At 38.4% G+C, this 17,934-nt stretch overlaps 1 protein-coding gene and 1 pseudogene across 1 annotated transcript; both read right to left on the bottom strand.

Annotated features, from left to right (window-relative positions):
• Positions 1-229: 229 nt before the first annotated feature.
• Positions 230-1,652, bottom strand: LOC139180327 (zinc finger protein 25-like). The gene is given in 5 exon segments (XM_070781799.1): positions 230-514; positions 597-772; positions 775-1,018; positions 1,096-1,173; positions 1,470-1,652. Coding segments are annotated over 5 exon segments (966 nt in total).
• A 4,804-nt stretch (positions 1,653-6,456) lies between these two features.
• Positions 6,457-7,637, bottom strand: LOC109553812 (heterogeneous nuclear ribonucleoprotein C-like; annotated as a pseudogene).
• Positions 7,638-17,934: the final 10,297 nt, after the last annotated feature.

Below are 17,934 nucleotides of genomic sequence, written 5' to 3'. Positions count from 1 at the left end.
GGGCTGATCTCCTTCAGAATGGACTGGTTGGATCTCTTTGCAGTCCAAGGGACTCTCAAGAGTCTTCTCCAACACCACAGTTCAAAAGCATCAATCCTTCCGTGCTCAGCCTTCTTCATAGTCCAACTCTCACATCCATACATGACCACAGGAAAAACCATAGCCTTGACTAGACGGACCTTTGTTAGCAAAGTAATGTCTCTGCTTTTGAATATGCTATCTAGGTTGGTCATAACTTTCCTTCCAAGGAGGGAACAAACTGGCAGAACGATGTGTCCCGTTTATCATATTCACAGGGCTTCTGCCTTGTATGTGTTCCACAATGATAATTAAGACTTAATTTGTGACTGTAGGCTTTCCCACAGTCAGTACATTCATAGGGCTTCTCTCCTGTGTGTGTACTCTGATGCAGTTTGAGATTTGAATTGCTGCTGAAGGTTCTCCCACACTCACTACATTCAAAGGGTTTCTCCCCAGTGTGTGTTCTCTGATGCTCAACAAGAGAAGACTTTGACTGAATGTTTTCCCACATGCTATATATTCATAGGACTTCTCTCCTGTGTGTTTTATCTGACATCCAATGAGGTGTGAGTTACCACTAAGGTTTTCCTACATTCCGTACATTCATAACATATCTCTTCAGTGTGTGTTCTCTGATGTATAATCAGTTTTGACTTTCCATAGAGGGTTTTCCCACATTCAGAACACACAAAGGGTCTCTCCTGTGTGTGATCTCTGATGTTCAGTCAGTGTCCACTTGTCACTGAGTTATCCCACATTCAGTACATTCATAAGGTTTCTCTCCTGTGTGTGTTCTCTGATGCACAGTAAGTGCTGACTTCACACTGAAAGTTCCAATATTTTTGGAACATTCATAGGGATTCTTCCCTGTGTGTATCCTCTGATGTGTTGTGAAGTATGTATGTTTTTTGTTGAAGAGTCTGAAACATCGATTACATTCATAGAATTTCTCTCCTATGTGCGTTCTCTGAGTATGGGTGAGGTGAGTCTTGTTGTATAAGGCATCCTACACTCAGTGAACTCATAACGATTCTCCACTGTGTCATTGTTCTTATATTTAAAGTTTGAAATCTTAAATGCTTCTTCACATTCATTACATTCACTGGGTTCCTGTCCTGTATGAGCTCTCTGATGTTCAGTGGGCTGTGCTGTCTGAATTATGGCATTCACATTTTGAGGCTACTCGTGGGGTGTCTCCTTTGTTTGATTTATGCAATGTACAATAATGGTTGATGAGTAACTGAATGAATCACACCCAAAGGGATTCTCTCCTATATGTGTTCTCTGATTTAAATTTTTTGATACTCTGCAGGATTCCTCAGGTTCACTGCTTCCAAAGGGTTTTTGTCTATGAGTTTTCTCATATATGATGACTGACTTTTGGATGAAAGTTCTTTCATATTCATTACTTTTCCAGCATTGGATTTCTTTTAGCTATCAGAGCCTGCCTTGTAAAAATGTTTTCGAGATTCATTAAATCCAGAGTCTGGCTCCAAAGTTTGAAGATGAGCAAGGTATTCATAATGACTGATATCCTTCCTATTTTTATTATATTCATTAAGTTCAGCAGACAGTTCTCTAAGCTTGGTATTGAAAAGTGACTTTCCACATACAATACCTTCATCAATCATTTCTTAAACAGTTTCTATTACTGATCATTAATTCTGAAATATATTTCAAATTTTCTCACATGAATCACATTTATAGTGTCTTTTTCTTGAACCTACAGGATTTATACCCATAGTAAGTGTTTTTTCACATGAAGTATTTCTCTCTTTAATCAGTGTTTTGTTTTTGATGAATATAAGCTGCCTGGATTGTTGATCGTGATTGTTCTGGCCTCTTCAGACTTTTTCTAGAACAGAGGAAGATTGAAAACATCTGATGAATTTAACATTGGTTTTGAATTGGCTTTCTAATTGTATTTAAATGTAGTTAACTTTTGGCTTCAGACATGGTTGTCCAGGAAGAAAATGTATATTCCTCTTAATTAGTTGTGTTCTATTTAATTATTGATTAATCTATCTCTCTATGTCAAAGACCCTTTTGTAGTCTTAGAAAGGGGGAGACTGGCCTGTAGTTTTCTTTTTTGTGGCATCTTTGTCAGGTTTTGGTATTAGGGTGATGGTGGCCTCATAGAATGAGTTTGGAAGTTTACATTCCTCTGCAATTTTCTGGAAGAGTTTGAGTAGGATAGGTGTTAGCTCTTCTCTAAATTTTTGGTAAAATTTAGCTGTGAAGCCATCTGGACCTGGGCTTTTGTTTGCTGGAAGATTTCTGATTACAGTTTCAATTTCTGTGCTTGTGATGGGTCTGTTAAGATTTTCTATTTCTTCCTGGTTCAGTTTTGGAAAGTTGTACTTTTCTAAGAATTTGTCCATTTCTTCCACGTTGTCCATTTTATTGGCATATAATTGCTGATAGTAGTCTCTTATGATCCTTTGTATTTCTGTGTTTGTTGTGATCTCTCCATTTTCATTTCTAATTTCATTGATTTGATTTTTCTTCCTTTGTTTCTTGATGAGTCTGGCTAATGGTGTGTCAGTATGGTACTGGTACAAAGACAGAAATATAGACCAATGGAACAAAATAGAAAGCCCAGAGATAAATCCACACACCTATGGACACCTTATCTTTGACAAAGGAGGCAAGAATATACAATGGAGAAAAGACAATCTCTTTAACAAATGGTGCTGGGAAAACTGGTCAACCACTTGTAAAAGAATGAAACCAGAACACTTTCTAACACCATACACAAAAATAAACTCAAAATGGATTACAGATCTAAACGTAAGACCAGAAACTATAAAATTCCTAGAGGAGGACATAGACAAAACACTCTCCAACATAAGTCACAGCAGTATCCTCTATGACCCATCTCCCAGAATATTGGAAATAAAAGCAAAAATAAACAAATGGGACCTAATTAAAATTAAAAGCTTCTGCACAACAAAGGAAACTATAAGCAAGGTGAAAAGACAGGCTTCAGAATGGGAGAAAATAATAGCAAATGAAGCAACTGACAAAGGACTAATCTCAAAAATAAACAAGCAACTCCTGCAGCTCAATTCCAGAAAAATAAACGACCCAATCAAAAAATGGGCCAAAGAACTAAATAGACATTTCTCCAAAGAAGACATACAGATGGCTAACAAACACATGAAAAGATGCTGGAATTTAGAAAGATGGTAACAATAACCCTGTATGTGAGACAGCAAAAGAGACACAGATGTATGGAACAGTATTTTGGACTCTGTGGGAGAGGGAGAGGGTGGGATGATTTGGGAGAATGGCATTGAAACATGTATAATATCATATATGAAATGAATCACCAGTGCAGGTTCGATGCATGGGACAGGATGCTCAGGGCTGGTGCACTGGGATGACCCAGGGGGATGGTACGGGGAGAGAGGTGGGAGGGGGGTTCAGGATGGGGAACATGTGTATACCCATGGCAGATTCATGTTGATGTATGGCAAAACCAATACAATATTGTAAAGTAATTAACCTCCAATTAAAATAAATAAATTTATATTTAAAAAAAATTAAAAAAGAGAGGGGGAGAAAACAGGCAGTTTGATACATGTCTTTGGTTTCTCCAAATGTGATCTTTAATGCTAGGTAAGAAATAAGTTGGAGAAGGCAATGTCACCCCACTCCAGTACTCTTGCCTGGAAAATCCCATGGACGGAGGAGCCTGGTGGGCTGCAGTCCATGGGGTCGCTAAGAGTCGGACCTGACTGAACGACTTCACTTTCACTTTTCACTTTATGCATTGGAGAACGAAATGGCAACCCACTCCAGTGTTCTTGCCTGGAGAATCCCAGGGATGGGGGAGCCTAGTGGGCTGCCGTCTATGGGGTTGCACAGAGTCGGACACAACTGAAGCTACTTAGCAGCAGCAGCAGCAGCAAGAAATAAGTAGGCCAGGTGGTGATCCTTGCATCAAGATCAAATATTTAAGAGCTTCATTTTGAATGCTGATACAGCCATTTTGGTCTATCAGAGTTATTTAATACTAAATCTATGCTAATAATGAATTCCTAGTTTTTCCCAAATCAATATTCTAAACTTACCTCATTTTGCAAAGAAGTCTTACTCTTGCAATAGTCATACTTCTTAACTGAATTTTACATTCTGGCTAACACATCTCTGATTTTTATTAATTTTAGGATCACAGAAAAAGGTTTATTTCTCAAGTAACTCCTCTATCAATCAGTTAATTACTGAATATATTGTTCTCTTACACATGAACATTAGGAAGGGAAAAATTAATGCACTTATCTAACAGGATTATAAACAAGTGAGAAAAAGAAACTCACAAATCAACATATGTAATTGTTAGTAGAGCTCCTAGGAGCAAATGGAGGACAAGAAAGAAGAGAACAACAATAACATTTAATATGAATTAACACTTAGTTGATTTAATCCTCACAACCTTTGAGACTGGTTCTATTTCATCCCCATTTCACAAAGGGGACACTAAGGCATATAAAGATTAAGAACTCATCTAAAGTCATATAGCTAGAGCAGTAAAGAATAGTTTCTTGAAAGCAATTACAACTTGAGCTTACAATTAAAGATTTAACAAAACTACAATGACGTTACACTTACATTGGTCAGAATGGCCATCATTAAAATGTCTACAAATAACCAATGCTGGAGAGGGTCTGAAGAAAAGGGAACCCTCCTACACTGTTGGTGGGAATGTAAACTGGGGCAGCCACTATGGAAAACAGTATGGAGGTTCCTCAAAAAACTAAAAAATAGAGTTGCCTTACGATCCAGCAAACCCACTCCTGGGCATATCACCAGACAAAACTATAATTGAAAGAGATACATGCACCCCTATATTTATACCAGCACTATTGACAAAGTCAAGACCAGGAAACAACCCAATTGTCCATCAACATGTGAATGGAAAAAGAAGATGAATACAAATGTATACAGCCATAAAAATGAATGAAATAATGCCATTTGCAGCAACATGAATGGACATAGAGATTATCATACTAAATGAAGCAAGTCAGACAGAGAAAAACAAATAGCATATGATATTACTTATAGGTGGAATCTAAAATATGACACAAATTAACTTATCTACAAAAAAGAAACAGACTCATAGACATAGAGAACAGACTTGTGGTTACCATGGTAGAGAGGAGGTAGGGGAGGGATGGATTGGGAGTTTGGGATTATCAGATGGATACTATTGTGTATAGAATGGATAAATGACAAGTATATATCACGGGGAACTATAATCAAAGTCCTGTGATAAACTATAATGGAAAAGAATATGAAAAAGGGTGTACGTATATTATGATAATGAATCGCCATGCTATACAGCAGAAATTAACACAAGATTGTCAATCAACTATACTTCAATAACATTTTTTTTTCCTGGCTTAATAAGGACTTATTTATTTTGAGAAAAAAGGTCCCAAACATCAGGCTGTTCACAAAAATAACACAGAGTATCAACTTTAGAAGACAAATCTTAAGACAATTACACTAGTTATTTTTCTAGAAGATGCATTTAACATGCCAACTCTTATTCACAAAAATACATTGTTACATTTGTGTTGAAAAGCCTCACATAGCACTCTTATGTGGGGTATAACACACATACCTGTAACTCAAAGCTGCTCTCAGGGGCTACTCAACTAATGAGAAGTTAGGGAAGCAATTACTATATGAATGGAAAGAACTGTACTCCCTTTATCAGATCAGATCAGTTGCTCAGTCGTGTCTGACTATTTGTGACCCCATGAATCGCAGCATGCCAGGCCTCCCTGTCCATCACCAACTCCCAGAGTTCACTCAGACTCACGTCCATAGAGTCAGTGATGCCATCCAGCCATCTCATCCTCTGTCGTCCCCTTCTCCTCCTGCCCCCAATCCCTCCCAGCATCAGAGTCTTTTCCAATGAGTCAACTCTTCACATGAGGTGGCCAAAGTACTGGAGTTTCAGCTTAAGCATCATTCCTTCCAAAGAAATCCCAGGGCTGATCTCCTTCAGAATGGACTGGTTGGATCTCCTTGCAGTCCAAGGGACTCTCCAGAGTCTTCTCCAACACCACAGTTCAAAAGCATCAATTCTTTGGCGCTCAGCCTTCTTCACAGTCCAACTCTCACATCCATACATGACCACAGGAAAAACCATAGCCTTGACTAGACGAACCTTTGTTGGCAAAGTAATGTCTCTGCTTTTGAACGAGACGAGAACGAGAATGAGAACGAGACGAGAGGAGTACTCCCTTTATAACAAGATATTATTTTGGAGACAGTTGATAACCATACATCCTTTTTATTGTTAGGTCATAATGAGGTATCAAAATTAAAGCAAAAATTACAGGGTAAGACAACATAACTACTAGGAGGGTTAGTAAGGTAAGACAACATAACTACTACTTCCTTTTACTTCAAAGGAAGTGAAAATGGGATTAGGCACAGGGAAATGTGAATTAATGAATATGGAAAGGACAAGGATGGGGAAAACAATGAGCATGTGCTAAAGATACTAGGGGAGAGGATCTGGTGAAAATTTTGATCTTAGACAAGCGCCTAGGTAAAGAAATAATGGGACAAGATTTCTAAAGTTTGCTATGTGCTTAAGAGTCATCCTCGCCATTGGTGCTCTGTCATCCTCTCCTTCCTCAGCCTCTTTTTCATCGTCCTTGATCAACTCCAGCTGGTCATCCCCCCAGTCTTCATTATCATCATCATCCAGTAGGTTCCCCTCCTCAGCAGAATCTGACCCCTCTGCCTCCCCCTCAGACTACATCTTCACGTTAGTCTCATCTTTCTTAAGGGAGTTTCTGCTCTGCTCCTCTTCTGATTTATCATTCTTCATCTCTATTCCATGTTTGCTATGTTCCTTTTCAATTTTTTTCCAGGCTTTCCAGTAAAGAATCCACTTTTTGTTTTATCTGGGTTAATTCCTTCTTAATAGTCTGAAGGTCATCTCCTTTCAACTTTTCAGACTTAGAAGAAGCTCCCCGCTGTCTGTTCTTAGAATTGAAGCCACTTTTGCCCCTTCATGAGGTGTTTCCTGATACACGCTGGCATTTTGAGGGCACTACAGCCCAGACAATAGGAGGAGGATGAGGAACATGTGCTGGGTAACTGTACACCCTGTCCTAATAGTCCCGTTCAAAGTCATAGTCCAAGTTAAAAGATGAGCCTGATATCTCTGCTGTACATCATTTCACACCTGCTTTTTCTCGGTTCACTTTTGGCTCTGCAGCCAGATTAGTATCTAAAAACCTGGCCAGCAATCATTCTGCCATTCTCTCCTACCACAGCATCCTGGGCATTTCTCTCATTAACATACTGAATGAAGGCAAAGCCCTTATGAACAGAGCAACCCACGATTTTGCTGTATTTTGAGAAGATTGCCTCCACACCAGATTTCTTGACCACAAAGTTATTGAGATTCCCAATGAATACATGAGAGTTCATGGAGTGAGGATCCGTCTTGTTGGTAACATTGCTGGCCATTGTCTTTGATGATAAGGTGCCTCACAAAGCTGAAAAATGTAGCTGAAGATAAAAAAAATCTCCCAGGATGGGGAAAGAAGAGATTCCATTCTGAATCGCCTACCCCTGGGTTCTACGTGGAGAAGCTGATTGCTGTTCAAGGTCAGCAACGTGGCGGCAACTGCTCAGTCTTCACCTCTTCACAAAAAAATCCAATAACATTTTTTTAAATTAAAGATTTAAGGTTTCTTATGAGGCAAAATAAACTTTAATAAAAGATCTATATATGTTTCAGGATATTTAAGAATATGGATCTAGATGAAATTAAGCCTAAGTTTAGGACAAATAGAGAAAAGTAAAACTTGATTAGGAAACACAGGGCCATAATGATAGTCCTTATAAAAAACAGAATTATAAATTTGGAAATTATAGTACATATAGACTTATCTTCTTAGGCTAGTATCAACATATATTTTACAATTTTGGTACCAGATCTGTCAAATGCAATAAGAATCCAGATATGTGATAATACGGTTCTGGTTCTAGTTAAAACTCATGACAACTGAGCACACTAAAGGAACTTAGGCATAATAATAACAGATAACCGATACTGAGAGAAAATTTATAAGAAAGAATGATAGAGATGGCAGTTTAAGATGACTCCATACATGCTAACAGGAAAAAAAGGAGGACCTTGGGCATGTTACTTAGTCTCTTTGGACTTCAGTGTGTTAATCCAGTAAAATAGTAAGCCTATTTATACTGTTATATCATGGGGTAATTGTGGGAAGTAGATGAATTAATATACATAACCTGCTTAGAATGGTGCCCAGTACACCGTGGGCTATAATGCAAGTGTTGATTATGGTGATTATGAGATTGCCACCAATTTCGAAGTCATAAAGAAAGCTTAAGCCCTGAATATGGGTTAATAATCACTTAAAAACATCTGAGAAGAGCAGAAGGTAAAAACAGAGCCTTTACAGACATCTCAGATTGAACAAATGACTACATAAATTAAAATTTATTGATTTAATTAACTGGTGCTGGTTGGTAAAGTAGACAGACAACAGAAGGATAAATATTTAGGAAAGGTGAGTGTGATCGAATTAGTTCTACTTGCCAAAGGCAAATTTAAGTGTATTTTAGAAAGGATTTTGAGTGCTATCAAATAAAGTACAGGGACTTCCCTGGTGGTCCAGTGGTGAAGAATCCTCCTGCCAATGCAGGGGCCATGGGTTCTATCTCTGACCCAGGAAGATCCCACATGCCTCGAGGCAACTAAATCTTTGCCTACAACTACTAAAGCCTGTGTGACTGGAAGCTTGTGCTCTACAACTAGAGAAAGCCCCAGTATAGCATCAAAGATCCAGTGCAGCCAAAGATAAAAGTAAATTTAAAAATAATAAATATATAAAAACAAAAATAAATCACAAAGGTACAGAAGGTAATTATCAATTTGGGCAAAAAAAATGGTAATGAAATCTTTAACAGCAGGGATAACTGAGAAAGTGAGTCAGGATACAGAAAAAAAATATGAGGCATTTTACCACAAAAGGAAAGAAGGAATGAGCAGAGAAGCTTGAAGGCACACAAGAATCACAGATGTTTATAATAATTTCTAAAGAAGATATCTAAAAATGATGATGGTCAAAGGACTATGTGAAAATAAGAGGAAATTTGGCAACTGAAAGTGCTACTGAAAGAGCGGAATTATGAAGAAATAAATATTCAAGAAGCAGTAACCAAGAATTAGATTTGAGTAATGTCAGAGCACGAAGTTTCTCTATAAACACTAAGCATAGAGGGAGCACTTCCTGTGAGGAGGTGACATTTCAAGGTGTTAATTTAAGTATTTGAGGAATGGTGGTTGGAAAATCCTCAAACTTTGAAAAGGTATGAAGTCTCTAAAAAGAGATTTCCAAAAAGGTTTCAAAGATATTATACTGGGTTGACTAATGTCTACTCCAAGTTCATGTCCACCCAGGATCTTAGAATGTGACCTTATTTGAAATGAGGGTCTTTGCAAATGTAATGAATTAGGATGAGGTCATAATGGATTAGGGTGGGTCCTAAACTCAACAGGACTGCTGTCGCTACAAGAAGATGACACACAAGAAGGTCATGTGACAATGGAAGCAGGGACTGGAGTAATACAGCTGTATGTCAAGGACGGACAAGTGCTGTCGCAACCACCAAAATTTAGGAAGAAGCAGAAAGGACTCCCTCTTAGAGTCTGTGGAGGGAGTGTGGTCCTGCTGACACTTTGATTTTTCACTTGTAGCTTCCAGGACTGTGAGAGAATAAATTTTGTGTTGTTTTAAGCCTCCCAGCTTGTGTTACTTTGTTACAGCAGCCAAAGAAACTGTGTAAGTGTCAAGCAACTCATTGTCCACTTGAGATCTAATTTCCACTAGCTTCCACTCTTTTGGTACACAATGACTGTCCTGGAAGGCTCTGGCTTGAGAACTCTACCTCTGTTATCCATGGCTCTTTTTCCAGCTTAACTGGGAGATTACATCAGGTTTGGTTATGAGACACCCTGTCAATGGGAAGTGACACAGGGCTCATATTCAGACACTTGTGCCTCATGGCACCTAAAGACTGTCATGCATGACGACAGTGCTTATATCAGCCTCAGCAGAGTAGGACTTCTCACAAGGGGCAAAGACACTGACATCCTTCCTAGAGCCTCAAAGTAATTAAGTAATTCTGAGGGCTTCCCTGGTGGCTCAGTGGGTAAAAAATCTACCTGCAATGCAGGAGACATAGAAGACACTGATTTGATCCCTAGGTGGGAAGATCCCCTGGAGGAGGAAAATTGCAACCCATTCCAGTATTTTTGCCTGAAAAAATCCCATAGACAGAAGAGCCTGGCGGGCTACAGTCCAAATAGTGGCAAAGAGTCAGATACATCTAAGTTACTGAGCACACAGCAATGGTGGTCCAGTGATTAAGAATCCTCCTGCCAATGCAGAGGACACAGGTTTGATTACTGGTCTGTGAAGATCTTACATGCTGTGTAACAACTAAGCCTGTGTGCCACAATTACTAAGCCCCCACTCTAGAGCCTGCAAGTCGCAACTACTGAGCCCATGTGCTGCAACTTTGCCTAGATCCTGTGCTCTGAAACAAGAAAGGCCATCACAATGAGAAGCAATGAAGAGTAGCCCCCACTCACTCCAACTAGAGAAAGCCAGTGCCGCCATAAAATTAATGTTTTATGAAAAGAATTTTTGAACCCAAAACTTTAACACTAAAAACAATTCAACTCTTCAGAGGTTTGATGTTTCATCAATTGAAAGTGGAAATCAGGTTCCAGAAGTAACGTGGGAAGCTCGGCTTACTCACTGAGACCAGGTTGCTATAGTTTTCCAGCATCACATCCCTATACAAAGTCTTCTGAGTTGAGTCTAGCCACTGCCACTCTGCCTGGATGAAGTTGGTTAACACATCCTTGAATGATACTAGTCCCTGTAAGAGTACATTTTATTTAATCTGAATTGTTAACAATTGGAGAATGTGAAAAATATGTATAAGAAATGGACCTTATTGCTGCACTGATATAAAAATTATAAAAGTTATAAAAATTTGATTTGATGCATACAGTATATGATGTTTTCATTTTTATAGGAGAAATAGGTATTAGAAATAGCTTGTCAACAAGCTTAGTGATTAATTACTGAATTAAAAAATCCTTCGGTTGGACTTCTCTGGTGGTGTGGTGGTTAAGATTGCCGGTGCAGGTGACATGGGTTCGATCTCTGGTCTGGGAAGGTTCCACACGCCACAGGGCAACTAAGCCTGTGCTCTGCAACTATTAAGCCTTGTGCTCTAGAGCCCAAGAGCTGCAGCTACTGAACTACTGAACCTGTGCTGTAGTTCAATAAGGGAAGCCTCTGTGATGAGAAGCCCATGCACTGCAACTAGGGAGGAGCTCCCACTTGCTGCAACTTGAAAAAGACTGTGCCCACCCATGAAGACCCAGTGCAGTTGAAAATAAAATACATAAATAATAAAGAAAAGAAGCTTTAGGAAAGCTTCTATTGAGCTCACTACTCTGTACATGGAAACATTCTAATTGCCCAGAAAAATCAAGATCAATAAGCTTAAATTCTAGTAGCAAAATAGATATACAAGCATCTGTTTACAATAAGGTATTATAGGAACTATGTAGAAATGCTTACAAGATTGTTTAGTCACTTAGTCATGTCCAACTCTTTGCAACCCCATGGACTGTAGCTTGCCAGGCTCCTCTGTCCATGGGGTTTCCCAGACAAGCATATGGGAGTGGGTTGCCATTTGCTTCTCCAGGGGATCTTCCTAACCCAGGGATCAAACCCACATGCCCTGCACTGGCAGGTGGATTCTTTACAGCTGAGCCATCAGGGAAGCCTGTACAAGGTATATAATGTAGACATAAGGAAGGAAAAATTAGTTCCATTCTATTATTTTGTGGCTGTTATGAGGCTGAAAGTCTTTGAGTAGTTGTATTACGTAAAAATATGCATTAGCCTCCACATGGTCAAATGCATTTTGTAGGCATTTAAAATGTATTTTAGAAGTTAAGTTCAGAGGAGAGCAACTAGAGTGTGTGTTACATCAATAGAGTAAAGGGATATGGTAAGATAAAGAACTAAACTAGGCCAGACATGGAATAATTCAGAACCAGTTTCTATAAATCAGTGGTCTCCAAACATCCTTTGATCATCACTCCATCATTTGAAGTATACTATTTGTATATATTGTACATAAGTACATGTAATTACTACTCAAGGATTATTTAATGAAAATCACTTTCTCAATTTTAGATAAAAATTTAATACAAATTGTAATATCTTATTCAGAGATTCTGATGGACAGTCTTACCTATATCCTGGAATGCCCATCTCCCATTCTGAAAGCCCCCACTCCAGAAAATGTGGAATCAGTAAAAAGATGTGAATAAGTCCTGGACTTACATAATTTCAGATTTAACATTCTGGAATGGTGGTTCCCAATTCTGCCTGCACATCTGAGTCACCTTGGAAAGTATATAGACCAGACTCTATAATGTTAGTTTTTAAAAAAATGTTCAAAAGTGGTCAAACCCACAGAAATACTGCAAAAATAAAATGTGTACAAGGAATACTCACATACCTAGATTCACTTTTTGCTAACATTTAACCCATTTTGTCATTTGTAGGTGTTCCCTCTTCTTCTTTACCTATAAACACATATCTGCTAACATACACTCACACTTTTTCCTGTACTATTTGAAGCTAAGTTACATATATCATGGCCATAAATATTTCAGTGTGTATTGCTAAGAATAGGGATATTCTCCTATATAACCAAGGTATAGTTACCAAATTCAGTACATATCACATCGACATAGTACTTTTTTTTAAAGTTTCTTAAATTTATTGAGAACTCTGCATCTGTCTTACATTACATATATTGTTTGAGAAGTTGGAGTTTAACTTGTTACTCATTCAATGTAAATAATGGGGTTTTTTTGGGGGGGGGGTCTGGCATAAAGCATTGCTGGCAAAAATCTGATAATCTAATTTTCTTTCCTTTGTAAGTCACTTGCACTTTTCATCTAGTTATTGCTCCTATTTTTTTTTCTTTTTTAAAGTCAAGTAATTGTATGAATATGTCTTGCTTGAGTTGATATGCTCAGATATAAGTTGTGCTTTTTCTTTTTTAAAATTAATTAATTAATTTTAATTGGGGGCTAATTACTTTACAATATTGTAGTGGTTTTTGCCATACATTTACATGAATCAGCCATGAGTGTACATGTGTCCCCCATCCTGAACCCCCCTCCCACCTCCCTCCCCATCCCATCCCTCAGGGTCATCCCAGTGCACTGGCCCTGAGCACCCTGTCTCATGCATCGAACCTCAACTGGCGATCCATTTCATGTATGGTAATATACATGTTTCACTGCTATTCTCTCAAATCATCCCACCTTTGCCTTCTCCCAGAGTCCAAAAGTCTGTTCTTTATATCTGTGTCTCTTTTGCTGTCTCACATATAGGGTCATCATTATCGTCTTTCTAAATCCATATATATGCATTAGTATACTGTATTGGTGTTTTTCTTCCTGACTTACTTTACCCTGTATAATAGGCTCAAGTTTCATCCACCTCATTAGAACTGATTCAAATGCTTTATTTTTAATAGCTGAGTAATATTCCGTTGTGTATATGTACCACTGCTTTCTTATCCATTTGTCTGCCGATGGACATCTAGGTTGCTTCCATTGACATGGTACTTTTATCTGTTATCTTTCTTATGTCAGTTTTGTTAATGGACACAATAACCTCTTTTACAGAACTTTCATCTTCCAAGCAGATTCAATCTGGGGTCAAGTATTGTATTTAGTTGCCATGTTTCTTTAGGTTCTCCTGTTCTAGGACATTTCCACAGTTTTTGTCTTTTATGACATTGGCATCTTTGAAAAATGTGGTTCCCAACCCTTTCTAAATGGGCTTCCCTGGTGGCTCAGAGATAAAGAATCCACCTGTAACGCAGGAGATAAAGAAGATACAGGTTCAATCCCTGGGTGGGAAAGATCCTTTGGAGGAGGGCATGGCAACCCATTCCACATTCTTGCCTGGAGAACATCATGGACAGAGGAGACTAGTAGGCTACAGTCCATAGGGTAAAAAGAGTTGAACACAACTTAAGTGACTGAGCACAGCCTTTCAAAAAATTAGAATCAGTGTGTCTGCTGTTTCCTCATGGTTAGGTTCAGGTTATGTGAACTAGGCTGGAAAGTGCATAGGTGATGTTGTTCCCTCCATAGGCATCCCATCCACAGCATATGCTGCCACTCTCCCTCAGTGAAAATGCTAATTCTGATCCCTTTGGCAAAGGGTTGTCAAATTTCTCCACCACATAATTACTGCCTTTTTAAATTCCCTTGGAACTAATAAGCGATCTCTGGGGAGACTTTAAGACCATGAAAAGCCCTCAGTCCTCATCAGATTTAGCATCAGTTGATGATTCTTTTTTAAATTTGCAAATTTTCTTTTTTCCTTTGGCCACACCTCATGGCATGCAGAACTTCTCCGACCAGGAGTCAAGCCAGTGCTCCTTGTAGTGAAAGCAGTCTTAACCCCTGTACCACCAGGGAAGCCCCAATTCATGATTCTTGCCTGATAACAATCTTCACTATGATAAATGCAAAATGTTTTTCAGCTTCTGTACTCCTCCCATATTTACCAATTTGCTCTTAATCTATCATAAGCAAGAAATCTCCTTTTTGCCAATTTATTATACATATGCTATGCTATGCTATGCTGTCACGTCAGTCGTGTCCAACTCTGTGTGACCCCATAGATGGCAGCCCACCAGGCTCCCCCGTCCCTGGGATTCTCCAGGCAAGAACATTTGAGTGGGTTTCCATTTCCTTCTTCAATGCATAAAAGTGAGAAGTGAAAGTGAAGTTGCTCAGTCGTGTCCGACTCAGCGACCCCATGGACTGCAGCCTACCAGGCTCCTCCGTCCGTGGGATTTTCCAGGCAAGAGTACTGGAGTGGGGTGCCATTGCCTTCTCCTATTATACATATAGACTCACAAATTCCTATTTTTCCCAGTGGTTTACAATTCATTATTGTACCTAATTATATTGGTGTTCAACTATCTCAAATTTGACTGGTAGAAGCCCCTGCAACCTGACATGCCCTGTGGTTACTTTGAATACTTCTTTCCTTTAGGGTATAACACGATGTCCCAAATTCATCTTACACTCTTCCTGCTCCAGCCCTGGAACAATCAATTCTCCAGTGAGTTCTGGTTCCTTTCAGTGGGGAGTGGCATTAGACATCAAGCTCCAGATGCAAGGTGTATGCCAAAATGCTGGTTTGTTTTTTTTTTTTGGCTGAGTCAGGCCTTAGTGTAGCATGTGGGACCTTTAGCTGTGGCATGGGGGATCTTTTTTTTTTTAGTTGCAGCATGTGGGGTTTGGTTCCTTGACCAAGGATCGAACCTGGGCTCCCCACATTGTGAGCATGGAGTCTTATCCATTGGACCACCAGGGAAGTTTTAACCACAATGCGGTTTTTTACCCCTAATTTTTTCATTTTGATTTTCAAACTTAAAGAAAAGCTGAAAAAACTAAAATGAACACTTGAATAATCATCACCTAAATTCCTTTTTGTAATATTTTTGGTACTTCTTTCTATATATAACTTTTGCTGAATTACTTGAAATTTGCAGTGATCATGACACTTCACTCTTCTATATTTCAGCATGTATATCCTTAGAATAAAGTCACATTCCCATACATCACATTCATATCTGAGGAGATTAATTCAATAATATAATCTAACACAACTCTTATTTATGCAATTGTTTCAAAATAGTTCTCCAATCCAGAATTCAATCCAGTCTCACATATTACACTTGGTTGTTGTGCCTCTTCTATCTTCTCTAATCTAAGAACAAAGTTTATCTTTTTGTTTTGATTTTTTTAAATATCCAGGACTTCTCCAGTGGCCTAGTGGTTGAGACTCCATGCTTCCAGCACAGGGGGAGCAGGTTTGATCCTTGGTCAGGGAAGATCTCACATTACATGTGGAAGCAGCCAAAAATAAAATTAATTAAAAAAAAAAAAATCCAGACCAGCTGTTTTGTAAAATATCCCATATCCTGGATTTGTCAGATTGTTTCCTTATGGCTAAATGCAGATCAGCTTTTTATATTTTGGAAAAGAGCACAACACAGGTGCTTTGCACACCTCTTATTGCAACAGAAAGGGGAACTAAACACCAGATTATCCCTCTACTGGTGAAAATGAGTATGAGTATTTGGTTAAAGTTTGATCACCAGCAATCTCCATTGTAAAGGTACACTTTCTCCTGGAATTGATAAGTACTCTGGGGAGAGAGAGGAAGCAATGCTTTAAGGCCTTATAATTATTTAACCTGTTCACCTTCAACATTTCAGTCAATGGTTTTAGTACCAATGGATGATTGTTGTAAAGTCAGTTAATACTGTGGGGCTTATAAAATGGTGATTTTCTTATTCTCATTCCTTCTGTATTTGCTAGCTGGCATTTTTTTCCATGAGGAAGAGCTTTCTTTCTTTCTTCTACATCTCTCTTCTGTATCACTAGGAACTCATGACATTTTTTTGGTTGTTGTGTAATAATCCATTACCAGTTATTCTTTTTGAAGCTAAGCTGTCTCAGTTTGGTCAGTGGTAGCCTTCTGTGTTCTTTTAATCAGGTATTTCAGTACATTTTTATTTATAGCATAAAGTGATTTTCCAGAATTTACTTTATACTTTCCATGTCCCATCTGCAAACGGTACAATTATCAAAATCAAGAAATTAACAGCATAGGAATTCCCTGGTGGTCCAGTGGTTAGGATTCCTCACTGTCACTGCCAAGGGCCTGCATTCAATTCCTGGTCAGGGAACTAAAATTCCACAGGCCAAAAAAAAAAAAAAAAAAAAAGGAAATTAACATTGGTATGCTATTAACCAAACTATACTCTTTATTTAGATTTCACCAATTTTTCCATTAATATCCCTTTTTTGTTCCAAGATCTAATCCAGGATTCCACACTCTAAGATGAATTAAGAACTAATCAAATAAATTAGAATGTCCAGAAATAGATGTGTGGAGACATGCTAATACACTGTGGCATTACAGTTGCAATTAAACTACAATTACAAACATTAATAATGAGTTGGTGCACCTGGCTTTATGTGTTAAAAGGTAAAACTAGATTCCTTCCTCAAACTATCTACAATAGTGAATTCCATATTGATTCAAGGCTTAAATATTTTACTTAAATATTTTAAAATAGTATTAATGTTAATTAAAGAAAATACTGTGATCTTGGGTTAGAGAAGAATTTTAAAATAAAATTCAAAAGAAAAAAAATCAAATGGGAAAGATCAAAAGATCAGCCTACACAAAAACACAAAACTCTCATAAGGCCAAAGGCACTGCAGAGGGAGTCTGGGAGAGTTAGAGAAAACATACACAAAAAATACAATAGACAAAGAACTACTGTTTAAAATATATAAAATATTATTCAAATTAATATGGAAAAATACAATTTAAAAATGAAGTCATTCACAAAAGCAATGAAAAGCCAATATATGTGATGTACAAGCTCATTAGTAATCTCAGAGTGAAAGTCACTCAGTTGTATCCAACTCTGTGACCCTATGGACCATACAGTCAATAGAATTCTCCAGGCCAGATTGCTAGAGTGGGTAGCCATTCCCTTCTCCAGATGATCTTCCCAACTCACGGATTGAACCCAGGTCTCCCACACTGCAGAGGGATTCTGTACCAGCTGAGCTACCAGGGAAGCCCAAGAATATTGGAATGGGTAACCTGTCCCTTCTCCGGTGGATCTTCCTGACTCAGGAATCGAACCAGCGTCTCCTGCATTGCAGGCAGATTCTTTACCAGTTGAGCTACA

This window comes from Bos indicus, chromosome 28, assembly GCF_029378745.1.
Source record: "Bos indicus isolate NIAB-ARS_2022 breed Sahiwal x Tharparkar chromosome 28, NIAB-ARS_B.indTharparkar_mat_pri_1.0, whole genome shotgun sequence".
Classification (NCBI taxonomy): Eukaryota; Metazoa; Chordata; class Mammalia; order Artiodactyla; family Bovidae; genus Bos; species Bos indicus.
The sequence above is the reverse complement of the archived record's forward strand: the minus strand, read 5'-3'. Positions and strand labels throughout refer to the sequence as shown.